The 24431-nt window shown below is 61.4% G+C and overlaps 1 protein-coding gene across 5 annotated transcripts in view; it reads right to left on the reverse strand.

The window, feature by feature from the left end:
* The window catches only part of GRAMD4 (GRAM domain containing 4), a 63561-nt gene that overhangs the window by 28015 nt on the left and 11115 nt on the right, over positions 1 to 24431 (reverse strand). For 3 of the 5 annotated variants that reach the window (XM_040234529.1, XM_040234530.1, XM_040234532.1), the window contains exons 2-3: positions 5629 to 5839; positions 2663 to 2783 (exon numbers count right to left, since the gene is read on the reverse strand). In XM_040234529.1, the coding sequence (XP_040090463.1) occupies positions 2663 to 2783; positions 5629 to 5839 (332 nt within the window). Of the gene's footprint in view, positions 1 to 2662; positions 2784 to 2959; positions 3128 to 5628; positions 5840 to 6847; positions 6992 to 24431 lie in introns of those variants that run through there. The other 2 variants (XM_040234531.1, XM_040234533.1) reach the window with 2 other exon arrangements.

The following is a 24431-nucleotide window of genomic DNA, read 5'->3' on the forward strand; positions in this document are numbered from 1 at the left end:
CTTCCCCAAGATCACCCCCACCCACCCCCACCGACGAGGGGGCCTTCTGCAAGATCACCCCCACCCCCACCAAGGAGGGGGCCTTCCCCAAGACCACCCCACCCCCACCAAGGGACAGAGGACACACTGGCTCACATGCTGGGACCGTGGGGATGCCCTGAGCAAGGTCCAGGGTGGGCAAGATACACCTATGAACCACAGCTTACAGACCCTGTGTGATTTCAGAGAATTGCCCTAAAAATGACCAGACAACTGGGGAAGTTTGAGCCTAAGTTGGAATATCTGATGCTATTCAAGGAAAACTTGATTTTTTAGTTGTGACGCAAGGCTGTGCTTAGTCGCTGTCATGTCTGACCTTTTGCAACCCCATGGACTGTGGGGAACCCACCAGGTTCCTCTGTCCATGGGGATTCGACAGCCAAGAACACTGGGGTGGGTTGCCATGCCCTTCTCCAGGGGATCTTCCTGACCCAGGGGTCAAACCCAGGTCTCCCGCATTGCAGGAGGATTCTTTACTGTCTGCGCCACCAGGGAAGCCCTGACTCGTTTTTAAAACATAGTCAGGGTTTTCCCTGGCAGTCCAGTTAGAACTCCGCAAGGGGCAGGGGTTTGATCCCTGGATGGGAGCTGAGATCTGGCACGCCGTGCCCTGCAACTGCTGAGCCCCTGTGCTCCAAGCAAGAGACGCCACTGCAGCAAGACCTCCCACACACCGTGACCAGAGAGGCCCTGCTCGCCACCACTCGGGAAAGCCCACACAAGGCAACGAAGGCCCAGTGCAGCCAAGGAAACGATTATTTTTAAAAACGCCCATTGTCATTACCCCAGGCCGTCAAAGTAGAGCTCTGCACTTTCAAGACACGAGCTACCCAGCGTTTCGCCCTGTTGATAAAACACTCGGGACAGAGCACAGGGCCGGCCCGAGCAAGCCGATCCGGGGCCAGGAGGCCTCTTCAGCCCCATACGGGCCTCCCTGGGGGCCACAGCCGTTCTGCGCCCACCCCCACCCTTCTCCTGGAGGCGTCTCGCTGCCCCTACCCCAGCAGGCGGCCCACCTCCCAGGCGGATGCTCACAGACCCTCCCTGCCTTGGGGAGCACCTGGCTCTGCTGGTTCCTCCGCTGGACCCACGAAAGGCAACTACACAAAGCATTGCCCACAGACGCTCACCGGAGCCGCCCAGCACAGCCACCACGTGGCAGGCCCGCTCCGCCCTGGACAGACGGCCTGGCTGCCCCTCCGTTCGTGCGGCCATGCTGGGGGAGCTCAGCACGGACCAAGGTCACAGGGACAAGACCGCACAGGGCGGGCCCCTCTTGGTCCGCAGCACCCGCGGACCCCGCCTGGCCCCGTCTCCCCAGCCACAACCTCAGACTCCCAGGGAGACCGAGCGCTCAGACCTGGGGCTCAGACCCTGCGGGTGGGCGAGCGCAGGCCGGTGGAGTGCAGGCAGGCACACAGACGGAGTCCAGGCCCTGTACGCACGTGAGTGCCCAGGCAGGCACTGACCAGGAAGGGGGCCTGGGGGAAGACGGGGCGGCAGCTGGGTGGCAGGACAGTGCACAGAGAGGCAGTGAGGGCCACGCGGCCCACCTCCTGGGGGGAGAGGGCGGGCCCAGCCCCCAGCCTTCCCCCGGGGCGTGTGCCAGCCAGGGGTCCCGCAGGCAGCACGGGTGACTCGGGCTGCGGAGCCAGGGTGCCCACGGCTGGAGCTCAGACCACGCTGAGCACAAACATGGGAGAGGGCGTGTGGGGACAGAGGGCGAGGGCACCCGTGCCCGGCCCACCCGTCAGAGGGACCCCGGCTGGGCAGGACCTGGCAGGGAGGCGCCCCGCCCTGCACACTCCCTCTGCCCGGCGCCCAGGCGGCTCTGCTCGTGACTCGGATGTGTGGGCTCTGGGCACACGGGGCGAAGCTAACTCCCTCTCCCTCTGTGGTTCTCCCCCTAAAAGCGTCAGCCCCACGCTGGTGTCAGCCGCGAAAACAGCCTGCCACGTGCGTGGGCTTCAGGGTGAGTCTGCCTGGATTAACTCCCTCACTAGTCAGAGGACTTAACCCACCAGGAGAGCCACTGCCCTCGGCTCCGGAGCCTCTGGTTCCTCGTCTGTAAAGGAGGACAGAGGGTGGAGAGGGGAGCAAACGCAAGGCATCACGTGGGGTCGGCTCTGGAAGGAGGAGGCCTTTCAGGGACCGTCTCTACTTCCATCACTGCCCAGAGGCCAAAACCACCAGGTACCCAGGCCCGCCTGCTCCTCGATGAGCAGACTACACAGGACAGGAGATTTCAGACTCCCCCCGCCCAAAACCTCTGATGGATTCTGATTAACCACAGCAGTGCGCCAGACTCTGAAATGATAAGAAAACCTCTGATGGATTCTGATTAACCACAGCGGTGCACCAGACTCCGAGATGATGAGAATTTCCAGGGACATTTTACTCCTTCCCCTCATCTATCCTAGAAAGTAAAGGCGTCGCAGCCACGCAGACGGGATTCAGACTCGGGAGGCGAGGGCCGTATGGGGACGTCCACGTGGGGCCACGCCTGTCCCCACTGCCAGCCTGACAGCACCCTCTGTAACCCCTGTGTGACCCGGCTGTACTCCTGCAAGACTGTCCCCTCTGCCTGCTGCCCCCACCTCCCAAGCCCACAGCAGGTACTCACGTAAGAAGTGTTTTTCCAATAAGGCGATTTCCAGGTGACCTTTGATCTCATTTAAGCGATCAAACTCTGTCCGGTTGAAGTCCTGGACTCCTGCAGCCATGATGAGGGTCCCTGGACCAGCCTAGAAGGAGAACCCCAAGAAAGAGCTCAGAGCTACCTGGAAGCACCCTGGGTCCATGTCATCTGGTTCTCTCATCACCTGGCACCTCGAGGTCCCCGCGGTCTGGAAAGGCCGCTTCCCAGAGCCCCCCGGCCTAGGAAGGCACTGGCCCCGTGTTAGACCCTGCGTCAGTTCACCTCAGTTTCACCTGCCGGGGAAGGGACATCTCGGGCGAAGCAGACATGCTCGGAGCCCCAGGGAGGCCAACATCCAGAAAAGACAAACTAAAACCACAAGTGTGCCGCTAAGCCTCCGGATGGGTCACAGCACAGCTCTCAGACCACAGAGGGCAGGAACTCTGGAAACCTGTCCTGGCCTGTGTGGTGCCCTCCCAGGAGGGTGGCCCGGCCACGGGGCCTGGTGCCCTCCTGCCTGGGGGGCCAGGCTGGCGCCCGGGGAGCCACAGGAACAGGACTCCAGGGAGGGAGCATCCACGCGCCAGGTTCCAAGGGCAGTGAACTCCAAACAGGGCCCTGTCCTGGCCCACGGTGGCTCATCAAAGCCACCCCCGCTGTCCCGCCAGGCTCAGGGCAGGCTCTGGTTACAGGTCGCCGCTGCCCACTGGCAAGGGGCGCATCTATTGGCGCGGCCAGGCCTGCCTGGGGCATCCTGGAAATTCCCCTGGTCACCCCACAACTGCACCCCACCATGCAACAGGGCCATCTGACTCCGGGTCCCTCCCAAAACGGGGTAGGGGAGGAAGGGGACACCCAGCCTGGACAGGGTGCATGACCGGCTCCCGCACGCTTTCATCTCGCCCAGGGCCACAGCCCAGGAGGGAGAAGCAGACACTGAGACTCACCCAGGGCTGCCCTGTGCCGGCCCCTGACCTCCTGGACCGTCAGCTGCTCTGGCTACCGCAGCACGAGCTCCCAGACAGCAGGGGCCAGGCCGGCTTCATCTGCCCACCCCGTGGGCCTGGCAGGGGTGGGCACAGGAGGGCTGGGCAGCAGGCGAAAGGCAGGGCCCCTCTCCGCCCTGCTCACCCACTCGCCTTGCAGACGACCATGCCCCTGCCCTGCCCATCCCTGGCCTCGGCGGACAAGACAGTGGCGCCAGGGCAGAGGGCGGAGGGTGGAGGGCAGAGGCCGGCCTGGGAAGGTCGTCCTACACGGGTCCGGATGCCGGGTCCACCATGTCAGCAACATCCCCACCGAGGCGGGCACGGTGGCCCCTGGCGCGTGAGCCCGCGTCCTCAGAGAGCTGAAACGCGGGTCGGTCTCCAAGCGGTTGGAACTTAGCCCATTTGGAACTTGTCCCAGAGCTTTCAGATCCCTTCAGGGGCCCCCAGGTCTGAGGGAGACTGGGATCACACAGCTGTGGCCGGCTTAGAGCCGAGGCCCCTCGGGGGACAGCAGAGGTCACGGGGCGCACCCGCGGGAGGTGCTGGTTACCTCTACCAGGACGACACATGACCTGCCCGCATGGCAGCGGTGGCACAGGCTGCGTGGGCATGAGGCTCGCGGGAGTGACCCAGGGCCCCGGGGCAGCGGTGACGGGGACACCGTGGCCCGCTGTGGGATGCTGGCCCGCCTCCCGCTGAGAAAGAGAGAGAGAGAGCCCCTCGGGACTGGGGAGGTGGACTGGAGGGTCACCTGTACTCACAGCCCCGGGCTCACCCCGCTCTGGGCCCTCACCGGCCGGCTGGTCCCACCGCCAGAGGGGGCGCCCCCTTCCCAGGACAGGCCTGTGACCCCCATGGCGTCCCACCCAGTAGATGCTGCCAGCCTACCAGGAGACACAGCAAGTGAGGCCCCGGCCCACCCCCGACCCGGGGGCGGGAGGGACAGCTGTCCACTTTGAAGGGAACAGAGGCCATGCCCAGGCAGGGCACTGCCCTCGGAGCTCCACAGCTCCAGCCCGCCTGATCGGATGCCGGCTCTTAGAGAAGGCAGTGCCCATAAATTATTCACTGCCACCAGAAGCAAGCAAGCCCATCCCTGTTCTATTATGAAGCATTAATAATACACAGGGCCAGCAAGTGGGCGCTCACAGCCATGCCTGCAAGGAAAGCCTAGCTCAGGTGCTCAGGGTAGAACCGCGGGGCCACCAGCCCTGGGTCCACGTGGGCGGGGTCGTCCACAGCTGGTGGGGCAGGGGGACTCCAGGCTTCTTCACTGACGATGGGGAGGTGCAGACAGCTGTACCCACAGCGGGGAGCCAGCCATCACCCCTGGCTGGGAGGGGGCTGGGGGAGCCTGCCCCACCAGCTGCCTGCCTGCTGACCAAACAGAAGCTTCCAGAAGTCAGCAGGGCCTGCTCAGAACCAGAGCCGCCGAGCCCCACCGAGGAGATTTGCTAGCCACAGACAGGGCGTCCATGACCAGCCCACAGGGGCCACTGGCCCATCTGGGCTCCCGAGGCCCAGCCTGGGCTTGGGCAGCTGCCAGGGAGGTGACACGCACCCTGGGATGGCCAGGTGCCCGAAGGTGCTGCCCTCGGGCCGGGCCAACGGCTCCCAGACATCGCCCTGTGAGCCCCTACGTCAGACTCCCGGGCGTCAGGCTGGGGCCCTGGCATCACTTCTGCATGAAAAGTTTCCCAATCACCCAAAAACCAAGGAAGGAAAAGAAATCCACTGCCAGACAAACTACCCTGAATCTGATCACGAGCCCCCACCAGGGAGGCTGGGGGTGGTGGGGAGAGATAGGGAGCAGCCCTGTCTGGGTGTGACCGGCTGGGAAGGTCACGGTCCACCCAAGGCCACGCTGGGCTTGGCACCCGAGGATGGGGATGCCAGCATCCCAGCGAGGGGCCCCGCGGCCTGGGCCACGTGGCCGGGGTCGGGGGCACACTCAGTACTCACAGGATCCCTGAGCTCCTCGCTGTCCCGGGGCGAGGTCCGAGGGATCTTCAGGGGAATCTCGTCTCCGCATTCGGTGTCCGAGGCATTCGGAGACTCGGCTAGATCAAGGAAGTCATCTCTCTTGTGACCTCTGAACCTGATTTTGTCCAGCTTCCTTAGCATGTTCAGCACTGAGCCTCTCTGCTTCACCTTAACATGACGCTCGGGGTCCCTGCAGGACAGCAGTGGGGGGCAAGGTCACACGGTCAGTCACCGGCCGGCCGCCTGCCGACACGCCATCCCCTAGACAGCTCCAGGCCCCAGCCTAGGGCCGCCACCCGGCCCTGCCCTCGGGGAGCAGCCAGGCCTGCTACTCAGGGACCCACAGACCCGTGAGGCTGGGGCCTCGGTCACCCCCACCCAGCTGGGCTGGTCACTGAGCTCAGGCCCCTGCCACTGAGCCCTCTGCACCCCACAGGGGAGAAGGGAGCCCTGTCTCTCAGTGGGACCCAGCACCGAGAGGAGGCAGCCTGGAGCTGCAGGGGAGCCGCTGACCCCGCTGGGGCGGGGGCACTGCGGGAAGAAGGGCGGAGGGCTGACCCTCCTGAGCTCCCACAACCCGTCAGGAAGCATAGCCACGTGCATGCCTGGGACAGCCGCTAGAACGCTGGGGCTCTGGGTGTCAGAGTCCCTCTGACCCCTGACCCTCGCTACGCCTGGCCCCGCTCCCAGGCACACAGCCAGGCTGCCCCATCGGCCCGAAACCCCTTCCTACCCGCCTGGGTGCCCTGACTCAGCTCAGGAAGAGCTCAGCCTCGCTGGGTCCCAGAGGTCTTCCCGGCACAGCCCCCAGCCTGCAGGTACAGAATCCCCCCAGCCTGGAGCGAGGGCGGCAAAGGCCGGGTGTGGGGTCATGCTGGGTGGAGGGGGAGGGGGTGATGTGTGTTGGCACGGAGGAGACGTGTATGTCAAGCGGGCAGGCACACCAGGGGCGGATGTGCAGTGGGGCACCAGCTCCCCACATCTCTGACCCAACCCAAGGAAAGCCCAGGGGTGGGGTGCAGGCAGCCTTCTGCATGCCCAGCCAACCTCACACTGAAGCCCATGGCCCCAGCCCCCATCACACAGCTCCTCGGCCCCCAAGGTCTGCAAGAGGCCCCAGTTCCCCACGGGGCAGGGGCTCTGAATGAGCCCAGGCTCAAGCCCTCCACTTCCCACTGTTCTGAGCCCCAGCTTCCACCTCTGAAACAGAATGAATACCAATGGGAATGAGAACCAATCCAGCCAGATGATCCCAAGAACTCAAGATGACGCCCAGGCACCGACACTCAGCCTGGACCCAAAAAACAGCTCGGCGATTTCCTGCAGGGTGGGCAGGAAGCAAGGGAGCAGGGCGGGATCCACCCCAAACCGCCCCAGTGGGGACAGTCCATGCAGAACCACAACGGCAGGGAGAAGCCCTTCCTGTTTTGGATGGTGTGGACTTGGAGCCGTTAGACCTTGGTAAAGCACCGCCCAGGGTGCTGGGCTGCAGCCCTGCATGCCTGCCCCGCCCTCCAAGGGCCGCCCCCGCCCCCGGCATCATCACTCAAAATGACAAAGCCTGCGAGCAGTGGGCGCCCGCGAGAGCCGGGTCAGGAGGAGCTGGGGCCAGCTCTGGTCTCCACGAACAGCTGAGGCCGTGCCCGTCGGGGGCGGGGCTTGAGGTGCCCCTGGGACAGGGGTTTCTCGGGCTCTGCAACCCTGAGCTGGCCTGGTGTAGCCCGATCCAGCAGGATGGGGGCAGGGGGCCAGCCATCCCGGAAGCTATCCCATGGAGCTGTGAACTCCAGATGAACTAAAAGGTTAAGTAAACTTAGAAAAAAAAGAGAGAGACTTATGTTCCTAAAGAGGGGGAGTGATGGTCTACATTAAGAGACTGGGGGAAAAAAAAAATCTAAGTTAAAAAAAAAAAAACTCAGTCAACCAGACAGAAGTAAGCTGATGTTTGTTTAAAAAACGCAGTGAAACAGGAGAGGCGTGGAGCAGAGCGGGTATGTGTGAACTCGTATCTCTGCTGTGAGACAACCTGCACGAACTGGTAAAGACTGGAGGACCTTGGTGCACAGACGTGCAAACCCCCCCCACCACGCCGAGCAGAGGAGAAATCTCCGCAACAGGGGTCACCCAGTACCCGTGCAGAAACCTCTAACTTCACCAGGAAGGCAACAAGGCCAGCGATGTGGCCGAGGCCGCAGGAAGCAGGGACACCAACACCCTGGGGACCAGCGGGTCCCCATCTGGAGATGGCGTCCCAGGGCAGATCTGACACGGGGCGCATGTCTGGGTGCACCGTGGCCAGCTGGGAGCTCAGGCGCCACGCGGGGCGCACAGACATCCCCGGGAGCCTCAGAGTGGTGACCTATGCTGCTGCCCGAGGTGACCGTCACGGACAACAGGCGTCTGCATCCCCACAAATGACACGGGACCCTGGGTGGAGCTCCTGAGAGGCTGCAAAACTTCTCTCCACAGGCCCTGTCCAATTGCTTTTCTATTTTGAAAAATAAGAGCAAACGGGATGGGAAGCGCCACCAGGTAAAACCTCCTTTTTTTCCATTTTCAAAGAGACCCAGGGGGAGCCCTCCTCGCCCAGCATCGGACAGAAGCAGGGCAGACGGTGGGTGGGGGGGTGGCCCCCGCAGCCAAGCCTCCCTCCTCACTGGTCGTCGGGACTTCCCGCCCCGCAGGCCGGGCCGCCTTCCCTCCAGACTCAGCAAGCAAATGAGGAGGCCACCCGGGGACGGGGACAGGGCGCCGAGGGTCCGCCCCGCCACCACCAGGACGCCACTCACAGGTGCCCAGCCCACGCGCCCCCCACTCCACCCAGCGGGGTCTCTCCTTGCATCGCCAGCTCACCCCAACCTGCTCACATCCGCCCTCAGGGAAGGCAGGGGTCCCCACCACCCTGCCTCTACGCCCTTGGGTTCACACAGCCGCTGGACCAAGACCAGGTGCCAGGACACCTGACCACCCCAACAAGGCGGGTCTGGGCTGGGAGGGGCGCTCTGCCCGTCGCCCACACCCCCAAGGCTGAGGGGTAGCCCATCCCACCCCAGGACCATCTCACCTCAGTCCTCCCCAGCTCTGAGATGATGACGCGAGACTGGCACGGCCGTAGTCCACGGCCAGCGAGAGGGGAGCCGGAGCCAGCCAGGCACGAAGCATGACCCAGAGCAAGGCTTCCCCACAATGCCAGCGTCACTGACGCCGTCTCCGCAAACCGCTCTGCTCCTTCCTGCCACGCGTCCCACCCCGCCCCAGCTGCCCCCCGACCCCGATGCACCAGCTCTCTTTCCCCGTACACCCACTCCGCACTCCCCAGGGCCCACAGGGAGGAAGCCTGTGTCCACAGATGGGCCCTCCGGGCACCCACAGGCCCCCAGCCAGCTGCCTGCACGCCCGGCCTTCTCAGCACAGCCGCCCTCAGAGCGGGACATGGCGCCCCAGCCCCTGAAGGTCCTGAGGAGCACCGCCTCGTACCTCCACGCAGAAGCAGACGCTCGGAGCTGCGACACCTGCCAGGCCCTGCAGCCGCGGAGGCAGGATGGAGAGACATGGTGCGGCAGGGCAAGGGGGTGCCTGGCGCTGGGGCCCGGCCGCCACCCCCTGCTCGGGGCGGTGCCCACTGCGCTGCGGGGCCTCGGGACGCCGGAGCGAGGCCAGCGCTGGCCCCGGGACACAAAGCACGCTGCTCTGGAAACGCGCTGAATGGCTCCTGGACACACAAAGGCCGCACTGTCTGTGGAACACTGGACTTGGAAACCACAAAGGACGTTAGTTCCCCCACCAGCCTGAGACTCAGAAAAAAGTGGTTCCCAGCCCCACGTGCGCCGCGTCCCAGGCCCCAGCCGTGCTCCTTGCCGCCCCAGCCACGCTCAGCCAGCCAGCTCGGCCGGGGCCTGGCGTCACCCTCCAGTCACCTGCCGGCTCTTCCGCTGACCCCAGGATAAACGATGTCTGTTTCCCCAAATGCAGCAACCCTTGTCCTAAACTATTCCCGGAGTCACAGATGTTGAGCAAGGCCAGCCCCAGCCAACCGGCCGGCCCTCTGCCAGGACTCCATCCTCCAGGAAGGCGCCCCAGAGGCCCACAGCCCTGCAAGACAAGCCCCTGGGACCCCAACCTGCATGCAGCTCCAGCCAGCCCGGGGGGCCCATGCTGGGTGATCCTCGGAGCAGTCTGGATGCCCGCGATCCGGGAGGCATGGTGACCACACCCCCCGCCCACGCAGAGCTCGACGCTAACTCCCACTGAAGGCCCATGGGTTCCCCCAACCTCGAGGCTGGCAGGGCAGCCACCCCCCTCACCCAGATACACGCCTCCGCTGGCAGGGCCCCGAACACTCAGATGCTCAGCTGACTCCCTGCCCACCACCCTCCCATGGCTAGACTCTGGCTGCTGACCTACTGTGTGAGGAGGTTCATCAGTAGTGGGAGCCTCCGTGGATCTCCCCCCAATGACACCGGAACACGAGCCGCTCAAGTCAAACCCGGAAGAAGCTCCTGACCACGTGACCGTGGCCATTACAGCGAGCCCAGCCCCCCAAGCCAGAGCTCCCCACCTGCAAGCCGGGGGCCCCCACCTCCAAGCCAGGGGGTCATCTCTAAGACAGGGCCTCCCACCTCTAAGCCAGAGGCCCCCACTTCCAAGCCAGGGCCCCCCCCCAAGCTGGGGTCCCATCTCCAATCTGGAGGCCCTCATCTCCAAGCTGGGGGCGCCCCCTCCAAGCCGAGCCCCACAGCTGTGCTCCTCCCCACCCTCCCCTGAGCTGGGTCTGGCCCACACACCAATACAGTCTGCAGCGACTCGCTGAGACCCCTCCTGGGGCTCTGCCTGCTCCCCGACACTGGGCTTCAGCCCTGCTGGCCCCTCGGGGGTCCTCTGACCGCCACACTGGTTACCGCAGGGCCCAGCACCTCCCTGTCTAGGGCGTCCCCATACTGGCTCCTTCTGCTCCGAGAACATCCCCCCACCCCAAATTCCGCCTGCCCGTCTGGTCCAGGCTAGCTCCCTGGTTTAGGATTTGTCCCCCAGCCCCAGTGGTTAGAACACATGCCCGAGGGCAGGTCCCATAAGCGCCAGGTCCGTCCCAGCAGGGCTGGCACGGGCTGGCCGTTCAGTGAGGGGGAAAGGGACCCCCATGGGGCACAAGGCAGGGCCCCCACGACTGGGTCCTGGGTGCCAGGAGGGCCAGGCCTGCCCGCTCAGAGCCGCCCAGCTACAGGGGACTCACGGCAAGACCGTGGACTCTGCCCTCAAGGGGAATCACGCGCTGCCCAAATCCAGGAACGCTTAGGGCGCTTAAGTCCAAGGTTCCAACAGCCTGGGAGGTTCTCCAGGAGGAGGTGGAATTCTTCAGCGGCTTTTCCTCCTACACAGTCGGGCCAGAGCTCCCCACGCCAGGAGTGGAGTGTTGTGCGCTGTAACAGGAGAGCTGCCTGGGTCCTGCTGGCTCTGTGACCCCACCGGGGCCACAGGGGCCCGGGAGAGCCAGGCGGGAAGAGCAGGAGGGCTGGGGGGGTGGTTCGGGGTGAGCTGCTACCCCCTCCTCTGTGAGCTGGGACCGTGCAGGCCCTAGCGACACGCCCGCCCCCAGGACCTCTGGGCGTAGACGCACAAACGTTCTCATCTCGGTGACTAAGGTGTGTGCTGCACCTTTACAAGCAACACTCTTCACTGGGAACTCCGTAAAAACAAGCGACGCCCAGAGGACGGGTTCACCGATTCTTGCTGAAATCCACCCCGGCCCGGTCAACCAGGACCGCGACCAACCGAGTGTGGTTCCAGCATGAACGTCGGTTGCTGGACATGCGTGTCTATGTCCACAGGACAAACCGAGATGGGAAGGGAGGCCATGCATTAGAAGCCGACTCGCTGGTCCAGGATGCGAGAGACGTCCTCGCGGAAGCAAGCGGTCACTTTCCAACGGGAGGGTGCGGATGCCACGCCTCAACCTCCACCCGAGAACCAGCATCACTCCGTTGCCTTCCCAAGTCCGAACAGTCAACGCAAAGGGAGTCGAGGCCCTGCCGGGGGGCGTGTCCCCATTTCAGCGCTGTGACTGCTTCCCTTGTGGCGTCCTTCATGCCGCCCCAAAGGGGCGTCCGGGAGCCAGTGAGCACGTGGTGGGCCGCGCTGCCCAGGGACCACCCAGGCGACTCCCACCGTCCAGACCCCAGAGACGCCAACCGCCTCAGGATGGTAACCCGGTCACACAATCCCGGAGGGAGCACCTTCGACCACTCAACCCCTCTGCTTCCGATGGAATTTACCTGAGTTCACACACTCTCATTTCACTAGTGGCCAGCTCACAGAGTTCCTGACACCTTCACAGGCAGCCTTCTGCAGGCCCACGTGAGCGGCTCCAACACGCCGCCGCCCTGACCCTCCGTCACCTCGAGCTGTTGGGGCCACAAAGGAGCAGGGCTCGGGGAACACCATGCCCCCACAGGCCCTCCTGCTTCCCTGGCACAGCTCAGGGGCAGAGGTCAAACTGAGAGTCCCTGAGCCGACCAAGGGGCTTCCCCGGTGGCTCAACGGGTAAAGATTCAGCCTGCAGTGCGGGAGACCCCGGTTTGATTCCTGGGTCTGGAAGATCCGCGGGAGAAGGAAAGGCTGCCCACTCCAGGATTCTGGCCTGGAGAATCCCATGGACTGTACAGTCCATGGGGAAAGGCCACCCTTGGGAAGCAGGACCCAGACCACCTCGTTCATATGGGTGAGGTTCCCAACAGAACACACCGGACCCAAGCCTCTGGAGGGGACCCCCAATTGCAGGGCCACTGGCAGGGAGGCTGGGTGGGCACACTGTCCTCACGCCCTGCTCATCACCTTCCCAGCCCCCTTGGGTCCCCGGGGCCACTGGGTAACACTCCAGTCTTCAACCTCATGCCATATGAGAGCCCCCGGCCCGTCTGCCTAGGACACTGAGTGGGCAGGCAGCCCAGCACTGGCCACACAGCTGTTTAACCCAAACAAAGCAAAGAGGAAAATCTAAAGCTTAGGTTTATATAAACGTGTGGTGTATAAACAAACTCAGCAATAGGAAACGCACTGAAGCACTCATTTCTGGGGAAAGCACTCTGCTTCCAAGTCTCCCCACTGCCCTCAGCATCCAGAACAGAGGAGATGCTTCCAGCTGGAAGGAAACACCGTCTGGATTCCCAGTTTCATCCTGACTTCCTGCCAGCACCGAAGCCCAGCCCCAGGGAGCAGAGAGGGGCTCCGGCCCGCAGCTGTCCGCGAACCAGCTCTCCTCCAGAGGCTCCACGGCCTACAATGCTGCCGGACTGAAGGTGCAAGCCCAGGAAGCCAGGCGGTATGCGTCTCGGGCATGGCGGCCACAAGCCTCCCATCACAAGCTCTCCCTTTGTGTTGTAGTGCAAAGCAGCTGTGGCTCTGGGCCAAGAAGGCCATCTTTCTCTGTGGCTTTTGTGGGATCTCAGTTCCCCAACCAGGGATTGAACCTGGGCCCCCGGCAGCAAAGGAGCAGAGCCTTAACCACTGGACCACAAGGGACATCCTCAATAAGACACCATATAGGAAAACAGGCAGTGGCAGGCACGCGACCCCCGACGGGGTCATGGTTGGCTGCCCGTGGTCTCCAGGTGATCAGTGCCCAGCAAAACAAGGACTCTCACATGGGTCTCATCACCCACCGGCCCCTAACAGGGGACCAGGCCCTCACTCAACACCAGGGTTCCCCTTCCAATGGACCCGCCAATCACACACTCGGACGTGAACCTCGCCACCGTCAAATCTCCTTTAGGAAAGGGGTGACAGGGAGGCACCGTCTGTGGAGGAGCCAGCAGCCTGGACTGGCTCCAGGGTCCCCGGGGCCAGGAAGACCCCACGCTCAAGTCGAGAGCCACTGTCTTCTCCCCTACCCCGGGCCACGTATCCCACCCAAGCAGAGGGGCCGGCCTGCAGCTCTGAATAACCTGTCACTGGAGGCCCCCGTCCATGCTCAGGGCCCCTTGCTCTGCAAAAGACAAGCAGCACAGTGACAACATGCCCAGGAAAGCAGCAGCCAGCCCTGCCCCCGCCCCCTGCCTGGACCCAGCACCCTGCAGTGGTCTGCACCGCCCCTCCCCAGGAAGGCCCCCAGCCACAGAGCTGCTCTGCTCAAGGACGAGGGTCCCACACGGGCCCCACGTCAGCGGGCAGGCCTGGCACACAGCCTGGCAGAGAATCAGCAAGTGGCAGCGGTACATTTTAAGGGACATCCTGGCCCCTTTACATAAACCCACGTGGCCTCTGACGGTCCCCCCGGGGACAGGCCCTCGGCGCCTCCAAAGCCCTGGCCTGCGGCCCCTTCTTCCTTTCTGGAGACGAAGCCATGGGTCCTCCCAGAGCTCACCCGGACTCACCTGCATACCGAGCCCTGGGATACCAACAGGCCCAGCGCGGGGCCACTGAGCGCATTGCCACAAAGGGCTTTTGGCATCTGAAACACCACCCAGCGCGGGGAAGGTGGAACCCACATTTCTTGCTGGGCTGGGCGAGAAGGGAGCCCAGCCCTGGGCAGGGCCTGACGGCACAGGGGCCTGGCTGGCTGCCCTCACCTCACACCATCGCTGTAAAATCCACATCCAATGACACAGAAAAAACCCTCTGAGTCCTTTTCACACCTGCCGCCCAGGTAACCACCCAGCATGGTGGGCGATCCAGCCTTACGCACGATCTCCCAGCTGGGCTGACACACAGCGAGCCGTGCAGGACGGAGCAAGCTGGTCTCAGACCCTCACAAGTGTGCTGGGGGCGGGGGGCTGCCCAGCACGGCCCTCCACCCAGAGCAGACTTGAAACAGAGAGTGACTGGCGGGCAGTGAAAACCTCACAGAGGCTGGAGCAGAGGCCGTGAGGGGTAACAAGAAGGACCAAGCTGCTGGAGCGTGTAATGAGCACCTACTGGGTACCAGGAGCGGCTGGAACAGGGACACAAAGCAGGCAGCGCTGCGGGGGGTCAAGCTACGCCTCGGCCTATCAGCTCCACGGAGGGGCCGGGGCCACAGAGGAAGGCCCCCCCAGACAGAGCGCCCCCATTACCCCGGGGTCACAAGCCAGAAGGACTCAGTGGGCATGGGCGGGCATGAACGAGGCACTTGGGTCCATTCAGGGTCATGGTGTGGGGGGCGGGGGAGAGAGCGGCCCGACCCGGCCGGCAGGTGCAGGGCTGGCAGGCATGGACCAGTGCAGACACACCTGCAGCAGGGTGAGGACCGGGATGACCCAACATGACCCGCCCTTTCCTAGGAGACACCTTCTGGAGAACAGGCACAGAGACGCTCCCCTGTCCCACCTCACTCAATCCTCCCACAGCCTCCGGGCCTGGCACGGACTGAGAGCTTAATAAACAGTTCAGTTCATTAACTCAGTCCTGTCCGACTCCTTGCGACCCCATGGACTGCAGCACGCCATGCCTCCCTGTCCATCACCAACTCCTGGAGTTTACTGAAACTCATGTCCATTGAGTCAGCAATGCCATCCAACCATCTCATCCTCTGTCGTCCCCTTCTTCTCCCGCCTTCAATCTTTCCCAGCAGCAGGGTCTTTTCAAATGAGTCAGTTCTTCCCATCAGGTGGCCAAAGTATTGGAGCTTCAGCTTCAACATCAGTCCTTCCAAAGAATATTCAGGACTGATCTCCTTTAGGATGGACTGGCTGGATCTCCTTGCAGTCCAAGGGACTCTCAAGAGTCTTCTCCAACACCGCAGTTCAAAAGCATCAATTCTTCACCACTCAGCTTTCTTTATAGTCCAACTCTCACATCCATATATGACCACTGGAAAAACCATAGCCTTAACTAGACGGACCTTTGTTAGCAAAGTAATGTCTCTGCTTTTTAATATGCTATCTAAGTTGGTCATAACTTTTTCCCCAAGGAGTAAGCATCTTTTAATTTCATGGTTGCAGTCACCATCTGCAGTGATTTCAGAACCCCAAAAAATAAAGTCTGACACTGTTTCCACTGTTTCCCCATCTATCTGCCATGAAGTGATGGGCCCGGACGCCATGATCTTAGTTTTCTGAATGCTGAGTTTTAAGCCACCTTTTTCACTCTCCTCCTTCACTTTCATCACGAGGCTCTGTAGTTCCTCTCTTTCTGCCGTAAGGGTGGTGTCATCTGCATAGCTGCTACCGTCACTGTGCCTCCCCTTCTTAATGCGACGGGGCAAGCAAGGTTCAGAGGGGGAGGTCACAGCTTCTAGAGTGATGATGGAGCCCAGGGTACCCCCGCTCCACCCCCGCCAGCCCACCAGGACCTGCCGGTGGGACCAGGGAGCTAGGTTCCCAGAGGCCCGGCCTGCTCAGCAGCAGGGCTGGGGGTCTGCCATGTTCTCAGCAAACACCCAGATTTGGGGCATGCAGGCCCAGATACATAAACCACAGCCACGGGGACCACAGAAAGCACGCAGCAGCTCCTCAAAAAACGAATGCCGGGACCACCACACAATCCACCAATTCTGCAGCTGGGTACAGATGGGAAAGGACTGAAACCAGGAGCTCAGACAGACGCCGGCACGCCCCAGCTCACAGCAGCCAGAGTGAGGAAGCGGCCCGAGGGCCCTCAGCCCTCGGACCGATAGACGAACGCCGTCCCTGCCAACAAGGAACCAGGGACTGTCACTCAGCCTCAAGCAGGAAGGGAGCACTCAGACAGACTGCAGCCAGAGGGCCCGAGGACCGCACGCCCGGTGAGGCCAGCGGGCCACAGAGGAGAAAGACTGCAATCCACTCACAGGAGGCTCTGGGGAAGCAGAGCCCCGGGACTGAGAGCAGACAGCAGGGGCTGGGCTGTGGCAGGCGAGGGGAGTGAGTGCTGAGCAGGGACAGGGTTTCGGTCTGGGAAGAGGAGAAAGCTCTGAAGATTAACTGCACAGTGAGCACCACGTGAACGCACCGAGCACCACTGAACCGCACGCCCTGTTTCACTAGTGTCTCCTGACGACGCTGGGCAGCATGTGAGACCTCAGTTCCCCGATCGGGGGCGGAACCTGCGCCCCTGCGGTGGACCCGCTAGGCTGCCCGGCGAGTCCCTGAACTGTGCACTGTCAAGCAGTAAGCCAATCTTCCGTCGCTGCCGTTTCGTCTCTAAGTCGTGTCCGACTCTGCAACCCCGTGGCCTGCAGCCCGCCAGGCTCCTCGGCCTGTGGGATTCTCCAGGCAAGGATGCTGGAGTGGGTTGCCCTTTCCTCCTCCAGGGGATCTTCCTGACCCAGGGAAGAAACCTGTGTCTCCTTTGCAGGCAGATTCTGTACCCTTGCGCCACCAGGGAAGCCCCTAAGTCATATGTATGTTTCGCCCAATACGTATGTTGCATTTTACTCATATGTGTTGTGTGTATTTTGCCATATTTACGCAAACAGAGAAAGGGAGGGAGAAAAGAGAAGGCACACAAAACTCTAGAATAACTTATGACTCTAATGTGATTCCCCGAAAAGAATGACAAGGTTTCAGAGGAAGCAAGACAAGCCGTGTCTACAGCTCATAAGGAGAAACAAGCCAACAGCCGGGAAAACTCTGACAAGCACGCGTGTGAGGGAGGCTGGCAGACTGGCCCTGACACGGAGTAAACACGACGGAGGGGCCTCCCTGGTGGTCCAGGGGCTAAGACCCCACACCCTCAGTGCAGGGGGCCCAGGCTTGATCCCCCGTCAGGGAACCAGGATCCCACATGCCACAAATAAGGCCGGACGCAGGCCGACATGTGATTTAAAAAGTAAATAAACAAAACACCACGCAGCTACAGTCAAGAGTTAAAAGTGGGGTGACAGCACGTGAACGCTGGACGGGGCCATGAAGCAGACGTGCAGAAGCAGGCCCAGACTGAGCTGGGGTCAAAGCGGCCTCCCAGGCTGGAGGCAGACACACAGCCCTCAGCAAATGAACATGGGGTGGCCTGAGCTTCGTGGGAAAGGTAAGCCTGGAGCCACACCTCACACCCACCCCAAAAAACTCAAGATGGACCAAAGACTTGAGTGTAAAATGAGGAAGGCTGCAAAGGAGCCGGGAGTGGGGGGTTGGTACTCAGAACCTGGGGCTGGACAGGGTCTTGCCAAGCAAGACACACAGCACACGATAAAGGAGAAGACGGATTACCCTGAAAACACATTTCCACAAGGCAGAAGCCTCCACTAGTAGTTAAATATAAACGCTAACACAGGGAAGAATACTTGCAACACATATTATGAAAGATTAATTTGTCTAACGTTGAAAAACAGCCCTGGAGGAAAACAGCCAAGAGATATAGAGAGTCCACAGCAAAAGATAACAAACAGAACTTAAGCACGTGAAACGCCGATTAACCTTCACTTACAAAGAGAAAAACAGAAATTAAGATTACACGGGGAAGCCATTTCCCGAACAAACTGGCGGAGACGCAGCCGCCAGGGTGAGACCACGGGGAGGCGGGGTCCCCCAGCGGGGGGTGGAGCGGAGGGCAATTCTGCAAACTCCAGTGAATTCACACTTCCGCTTCCAGGAGTGTCTCCCACTCACACTTGCAAAGTGACGTGCGGCAAGGCCGTTTCGTACAGCGTGTGCCAGCTACCGGCTCGGAGCGGGGTCCTTGCGAGGGGGTGTCACCCCCACCCCTGAGTCCTGGGACTACGTAGGGGAGGGGGCACGGGGGAGGGAGATCCAGCCGGGGCTTCAGCCCTTCTGAACAGACTTCCTGCAGGTGTGGACCAGGCCATGTCAACGAGGTTCAAAACTAAGGTTTTAAAATAAAAGAAATAGAAAGGGCTCAAACAAAAGAGAGAAAGAGCTAAAAAAGCCCTCACTCAGCACGGCAGGGACCCCTCTCTCCTGCTGCTCAGAGCGTGGCCCAGGAGCCTGGGGGTCCCCGAGACCCTTTCAGGACACCCAGGAGGCCAGATCTGCTGAGTGGCAATCCTGAGACACCCTGTGCTTCCCAGACTGGTCCTCCTGATGGGTGTGGGGGTGTGATGGGTGTGGGGGACTGGAGAACCCAGCCGTCTTCAGCTGACCAGACCTCGTCAAGGCCTGCAAACCCACCAGTGCCCCTTCACTAATTTCCCCCACTTTGGGAAAACTAGTGATTTTTTAAAAAAATAAAAATACATTATTTATTTTAACGTGTAAGGGGTTTACAGTGGGCAGTTTTTGATAAATCAGCATTTGTAAATTTCTTAGCTTAATTTCTAACATGGGAAAGAGCAATGGATACATCTCACACAAGCAGACTTTCTGGTGACTTCGCTAACTCACGAGCAGCGGAGTTCCGAGACTGGAGCCTGAGACCCCTCGGCCTGTGCCGGGGATGTGTGGAAGGGCTGCAGGCACAGCTTGGACATGGTGCCCGGAGGGCACCCCCACCAGCCTGCCCAGCCCTAGCCTTTGGGCAGCTGAACGTGGGCACCAGCAGGGGGCTGTGTCCACAGACATAACCCAAGATGCAGGGTGGGGGTGGGGGGAAGAGACAGAGAGTCAGCCACACGTGCGAAGCAGGCTGGACAGCCGGCCTGGCCTGGCCCCCACACCCACCCCCGGCCCGTGCCCTACAGAGTGGCCCGGGGTCTCACACACACTACGCCCCGGCCCAGGCTCCTCAGTGGGGGTGGGGGGCCGTGGGCTGGAGGCTTGGCACCAGGAGAGAGCATGGTCTCGCGGGTGGGGGTGGGGGGCGCTGAGCCATCCTGCCCTGCAGAGAGACCCTCACAGGGACCTAATATCCTGCCACAGGTGAGTGGCAGGTGGGTGCCGGGCTCAACTGACCCCCGGAGCTGCCTGCCTGGAGAAATCAAGGCGTGCAACGGCCCGTTTCCAAAAGAGGTGCTCTGGAAAGAATGATTCGGTGGCTAAAAGGCTCTTCCATCTGTAGGACCCTGGGACAAATCGTCTTGTAAACAACAAGCCGTCCGGGAGCCTGACAGCTGAGACTGCAACTCTTCACTTTACAGGCAATTCCACGGGGAGAGCGCATCACTGGTAGCAAGACGAACCTGGGATTCTCCTGACCCGGCCTCGAGCGGAGGGCCCAACGTGGGCAGCGCCTTTGGACAGTCGCTTTCCTGCATGGGGGATTAAAACAGAGCAAGTCCTTGCTCCGGGAGGACAGACGTAGCGGAAACCACCTGCCCACGTGGCTACGATGCTTCAGGCAGCTCGACTGTGCACATGTTTTAAGCCCCGTCTTCCAGAGAACCGAGTGAAGACCCGAACAGTGCAGGTTACGGCCCCAGGAGACATCAGCTCTTAGTAACCGGAAGCACAGCTACGAAAGTAACGGCTCAGGGTCTGATGATGCGACCGCTCACACACAGACAGGCCCCTCCACCGGTGCCCTGGGCAGCCCCAGGGCAGGACTGACCACACAGGACTAGCGCCCCAGGTTCCACCAATCTGCCGGGGATCCGTTAGATTCGGGGCATCCTGACCCGACTCCACCTCCCAGCCGGCCGGCCCCGCACGGCCTGTGTCGCGGCGCTTCATCGTAGGCAGGGCAGGGGCACGTAAAGGGTCTCGCGTCAGGCCGCGCACAGACAGGGCCCCACATCTTGTCAGCTAGAATCCTTGGGCAACGAAAACCAATGAGCAAGACAGAGACCACCCCCGCCCCACCTCCCCCCGACACCATGTTCCCAGACTCCACCTACCGCGGCAGAAGAGAACCAAACAGCTCACTAGCATTTTCAAAGCCTGACCGCAAAAACACGGCCACTGACAAACCCTCAATGCGCTAAAAAACCATACTCATCGGAACACGCCTCGTCCTGCTGCGTCTGAGAGGCGAGTTAGAAAAGCAGATAAAACGGATAAAAACCTCCACTCGCTATAAACTTGTCCCCAGAAGAGTAGCCTGCAAATACAGCTGCCCTTGTTTTCGTCCTAATTAAAACCCGGCAGAAACCCGAGGGCGCTCACTCAGGGGTTCCCCCAGACCCGCGTCAGAGCACAGCTCACCACATGTCCTCACCCACGCGCCGCAGGGGCTCCGATCGCCTCTCGAGGAAAACCGGACACACCACGGAAATAGAGTCCCAGGCAGCCTGCGGGCACCAGGCTCCCGATCCTGCTGGGATCCTTCAGCCCTGGGCAGCTGGGCTGGTCTGCCCAGGGGGGCCCCGTGCCCACACCTGGCCAGGCCACCAGCATCAAAGCACCAAAGCACCTGCTCGCTGGCTGGAGCCACTTCAGAACCCTCCCAGCCCACGGCCAAGAGGCCGGAAGGTCTGGTCCTGGATTCCCCAGGGAGGGCAGGACTCAGGGAGAGCAGACGTGGATGCCTGGCTTAACCAGACGGACGGGTTTCCGATCGCTCCTGGGGAGGCTGGGCCACCCTGTAGCTCCATTAGGAGGCCTCAGCAACAGCAGGAAAGGCCATGAGATGACAAGGCCGTCTTCAGGGCCTTGCCTCTCAACTCCAAAAGGGAACAGAATCCCACCAACTGGCTCAGCGCAGAAGACAGGAAGACCTACAAAGCCCTGCCAAGCACCCTGGCACCGCCCCCGTCCCGAGCTCCGGGAGGCCCAGCCCCACGGCCCCCAGGAGAGGGGTGAGGTACCCGTGGTTATCATGCAGCTGCTGGGCAGGCGACCCGCAACCCCGCAGGGGAGGCAGCCCGGACCCCCATCACTCCCTCACACGCACCTGGGCAGGCTGACAGCCCGGGCCCATCCCTGCGACGGAACAGGTAAGACCGCAAGGCTGGGTATCGTCACGGGGAGCTGGGCTGGGCACCCGGCAGCCGGTCTGGGGAGGTGTGGGGGACGCTGCGGCCACTCGGGCCCCAAGCCCCTCTTGGAGCGCTGGACCCGCGCACGCACGACCCTGACCGTATCCCCAGAGAGCCCTGCGCTCCAGTCCAGCTGCCAGGGACCTGGGCTTGGCATGAAGGGCAGGGGGTGGCCAGACCCCTCGCCAGGAGGCCGGCTCATCCTTCCCCACTGCGAGGCCCCAGCACGGCCGCCCCTGTCCCAGACAAGCCCACGAACAGGGCAGCGGGAACATCTCACACCAGAGACCAGGGAGACCCAGCCTGGCCGCTGGCCGTGGGCGAAGGGCCCATCACCCGTCGCCGGGCGGGCAGTGCCGGGCGGTGCTGCAGGCCGGGGTTCTCTGCGCTCACAGGGAACCCTCAATGACCAGGGGGGCGGAGAGCCAGGAGAGCTGCTCCCCTGGAGACCGCCTGCGTGGCACAGGCTTGGGGGTGCACACAGGGCAGGTGTTGGCCCCTGGAAACGAGGGAGCTGGGGGCACACAGCTGAGGTCTGAGGCCCAGCGACGACGGGGGCGAATCCGGAAGGCCCCAGCTTCTGGTGGTGAACTCGAGGGTGCCTGTTACATTAAAAGCTACAGACTAAACAGACCAGAGATCCTGCCTGACCAGAGAAGGCTACACACCGTGAACCAAGGGCTATGATATCCCCGATTCAATGCACCTGCGGTCCAAAGACAGGAAAAACAGAGACCCGGCCCACAAGTCTCCCCTGAAAACTCTCCATGAGGCCCATACACGCTGCTCCAGAAACTTGGTCTCGGAGGGCGGCACATCCTGCCACCTGCCCCCACGTCCAGCAGCCGGGCAGCCCAGAGGCCCCCGGATCATCTGCTGGATGGACCAGGGCCACCGGTCCCTCTGCTGCGTCCGTCTGAAGGCCTCGCGTTAAGGACGCTCACAAGCAGGCCCACCTGCAGGGAAACTTTTTGCTAAAGCTGTGTGTAGAGGAAAAAAAGAGTTGGCAGGTGGAAATCCAGCCACAGCTTGTCAGAATTCAGCCTCAAGTCAGAATCCATGAGGACTTTTTAAACCTCTACAGAAGATTTACTTCTGCTTTGGGTGAAGTGTGTGTGTCTGTCACTCAGTCGTGTCCGACTCTTTGCAACCCCGTGGACTGGAGCCCACCAGGCTCCTCTGCCCGTGGGATTTCCCAGGCAAGAATACTGGAGTAAGTTGCCATTTCCTTCTCCAGAGGATCTTACTGATCCAAGGAACAAACCCAAGTCTCCAACAATGCAGGCAGATTCTTTACCTTCTTAGCCACCAAGGAAGCCCCTGGGTAAAGAGGAGGGTCTACAAACCAGGGAGCAAGGTCTCCATGTTACTCAGGAACAGTATTTGTAACCATCTGAAAACAGTGAAGATAAAATCGATTCTTTTATGTTTGTGTTGCAATGATTTTTTTTTAAAAAAACCGACATGGAGAGAATCCTAATTTAGGTTATGTTGGCACACAAAAATAATCCCAGAGTAGGGTTCATATGTTCTAATTACACAGAATTTAGGACAAAATATTCATGCAAGTGATTCTGAAATACTTTATAAATAGGTCATCATCGGCTCTTTCTATTGCCAGGAGTTTTAAACTCAGCACAGCAGGGTCAGCCTGTGTGGGCAGACCCAGTGACAGGCAGGGGCCTGTGGTGCCCTCCCATGGTGCCAGCCACGTCCTGGACTGGCTGAGGACCGGACTGACAGTGTGCAAAAGCCAGTGGGAGGGGCTGGTCTGAGAAATGTAAGCCTAGGGCTTCCAGGTGGCACTGGTGGTAAAGAACCCACCTGCCAACACAGGAGACGTAAGAGATGTGGGTTCAATCCCTGGGTCAGGAAGATCCCCTGGAAAAGCGCATGGCAGCCCACTCCAGTATTCTTGCCTGGGGAGTCCCACGGACAGAGGAGCCTGGCGGGGTCGCAAAGAGTCAGACATGACAGAGATGAATTGGCACACGTGCAAGGAAGGCAGAGACCGTCAGGACGGAAACGGGCTGGTGGGGAAGGCGGCAGGCCCCCTGGTCTGCTCCCAGCCGAACAGCAACACGACTAGGAGAGACCCAACCCAGATGGGCCCCGCCCTGAGCGGCCGAGTCAGCGTGAGGCCTGGGCACAGCGTCCTCGCCCCAAGGACTCAGTACCAGCGACTCACCACTGGTGGTGCTTTTCTCGTTGTTTTTTTTTTCTGATATGAACCATTTTTAAAGTCTTTACTCAATTTGTTGCAATACTGTCTCTGGTTTTTATGTTTCGGTTTCTTGGCCACCTGAGGCGTGTGGGACCGAGCTCCCGGAGCAGGGATCGAGCTCCCGGACCAGGGACTGAACCCACTCCCCCATGCACTGGAAGCCACAGTCTTAACCGCTAAACCACCAGGGAAAGCCCTACTTCCTATTTCTAATCACAAAGTTAAGGGAATAATTATCAAAGATACACAGTCGCGTAACTTAAAAGGAGATGGATGGTCAACTCAAGTCAGCGAGGTGGGGAGTCTGGGGGGACAAGCGCCAGCTGGCGCCCCCCCAGCACACCCTGATGCCCTTGGCCAAGCACCGGGCACACCAGGACAAGGGCATGGACCCTCGCGGGGCCCACGGTTAGTGTCCCATCAACGCCACGGGCCTGCCCCCTCCCTTGGTTGGGGGCAGCAGGCGGGTAGAACTCAGACCTCCCGGGGGTCTACCCAGGGACGTCAGCCTGGCCCTATTTAGATCTGGTAAACGTGGGCCCAAAACCACACAGTCCACTCTCTGACACAGCAGCAGTTCAGCCCTGAATCAGATAACCAAGAGGAAGAGGCTTTCCCAGCTACGTGGGCCATCCCCTCACCGGGAGCCCTCTGACCCCCACTCACTCATCTGCCAAGCAGAGACAAGGTGGCCCCTTCCAGGGTGGCCGTGGTGAGGGCAGCCACCCACACACACACACCCTGGCCCCACCAAGGGGGGTCCTCGCCCAGGGCATCCTCAGGCAGCCTGCCTGCTGCCCTCCGGCCAGCCCAGGCCCCGCCCTGTCCCTCTGGGCCGGTGAGGAGGGGTCCCCGACACCC

Source organism: Oryx dammah, unplaced genomic scaffold (genome assembly GCF_014754425.2).
Source record: "Oryx dammah isolate SB20612 unplaced genomic scaffold, SCBI_Odam_1.1 HiC_scaffold_29, whole genome shotgun sequence".
NCBI classification, from domain to species: Eukaryota; Metazoa; Chordata; class Mammalia; order Artiodactyla; family Bovidae; genus Oryx; species Oryx dammah.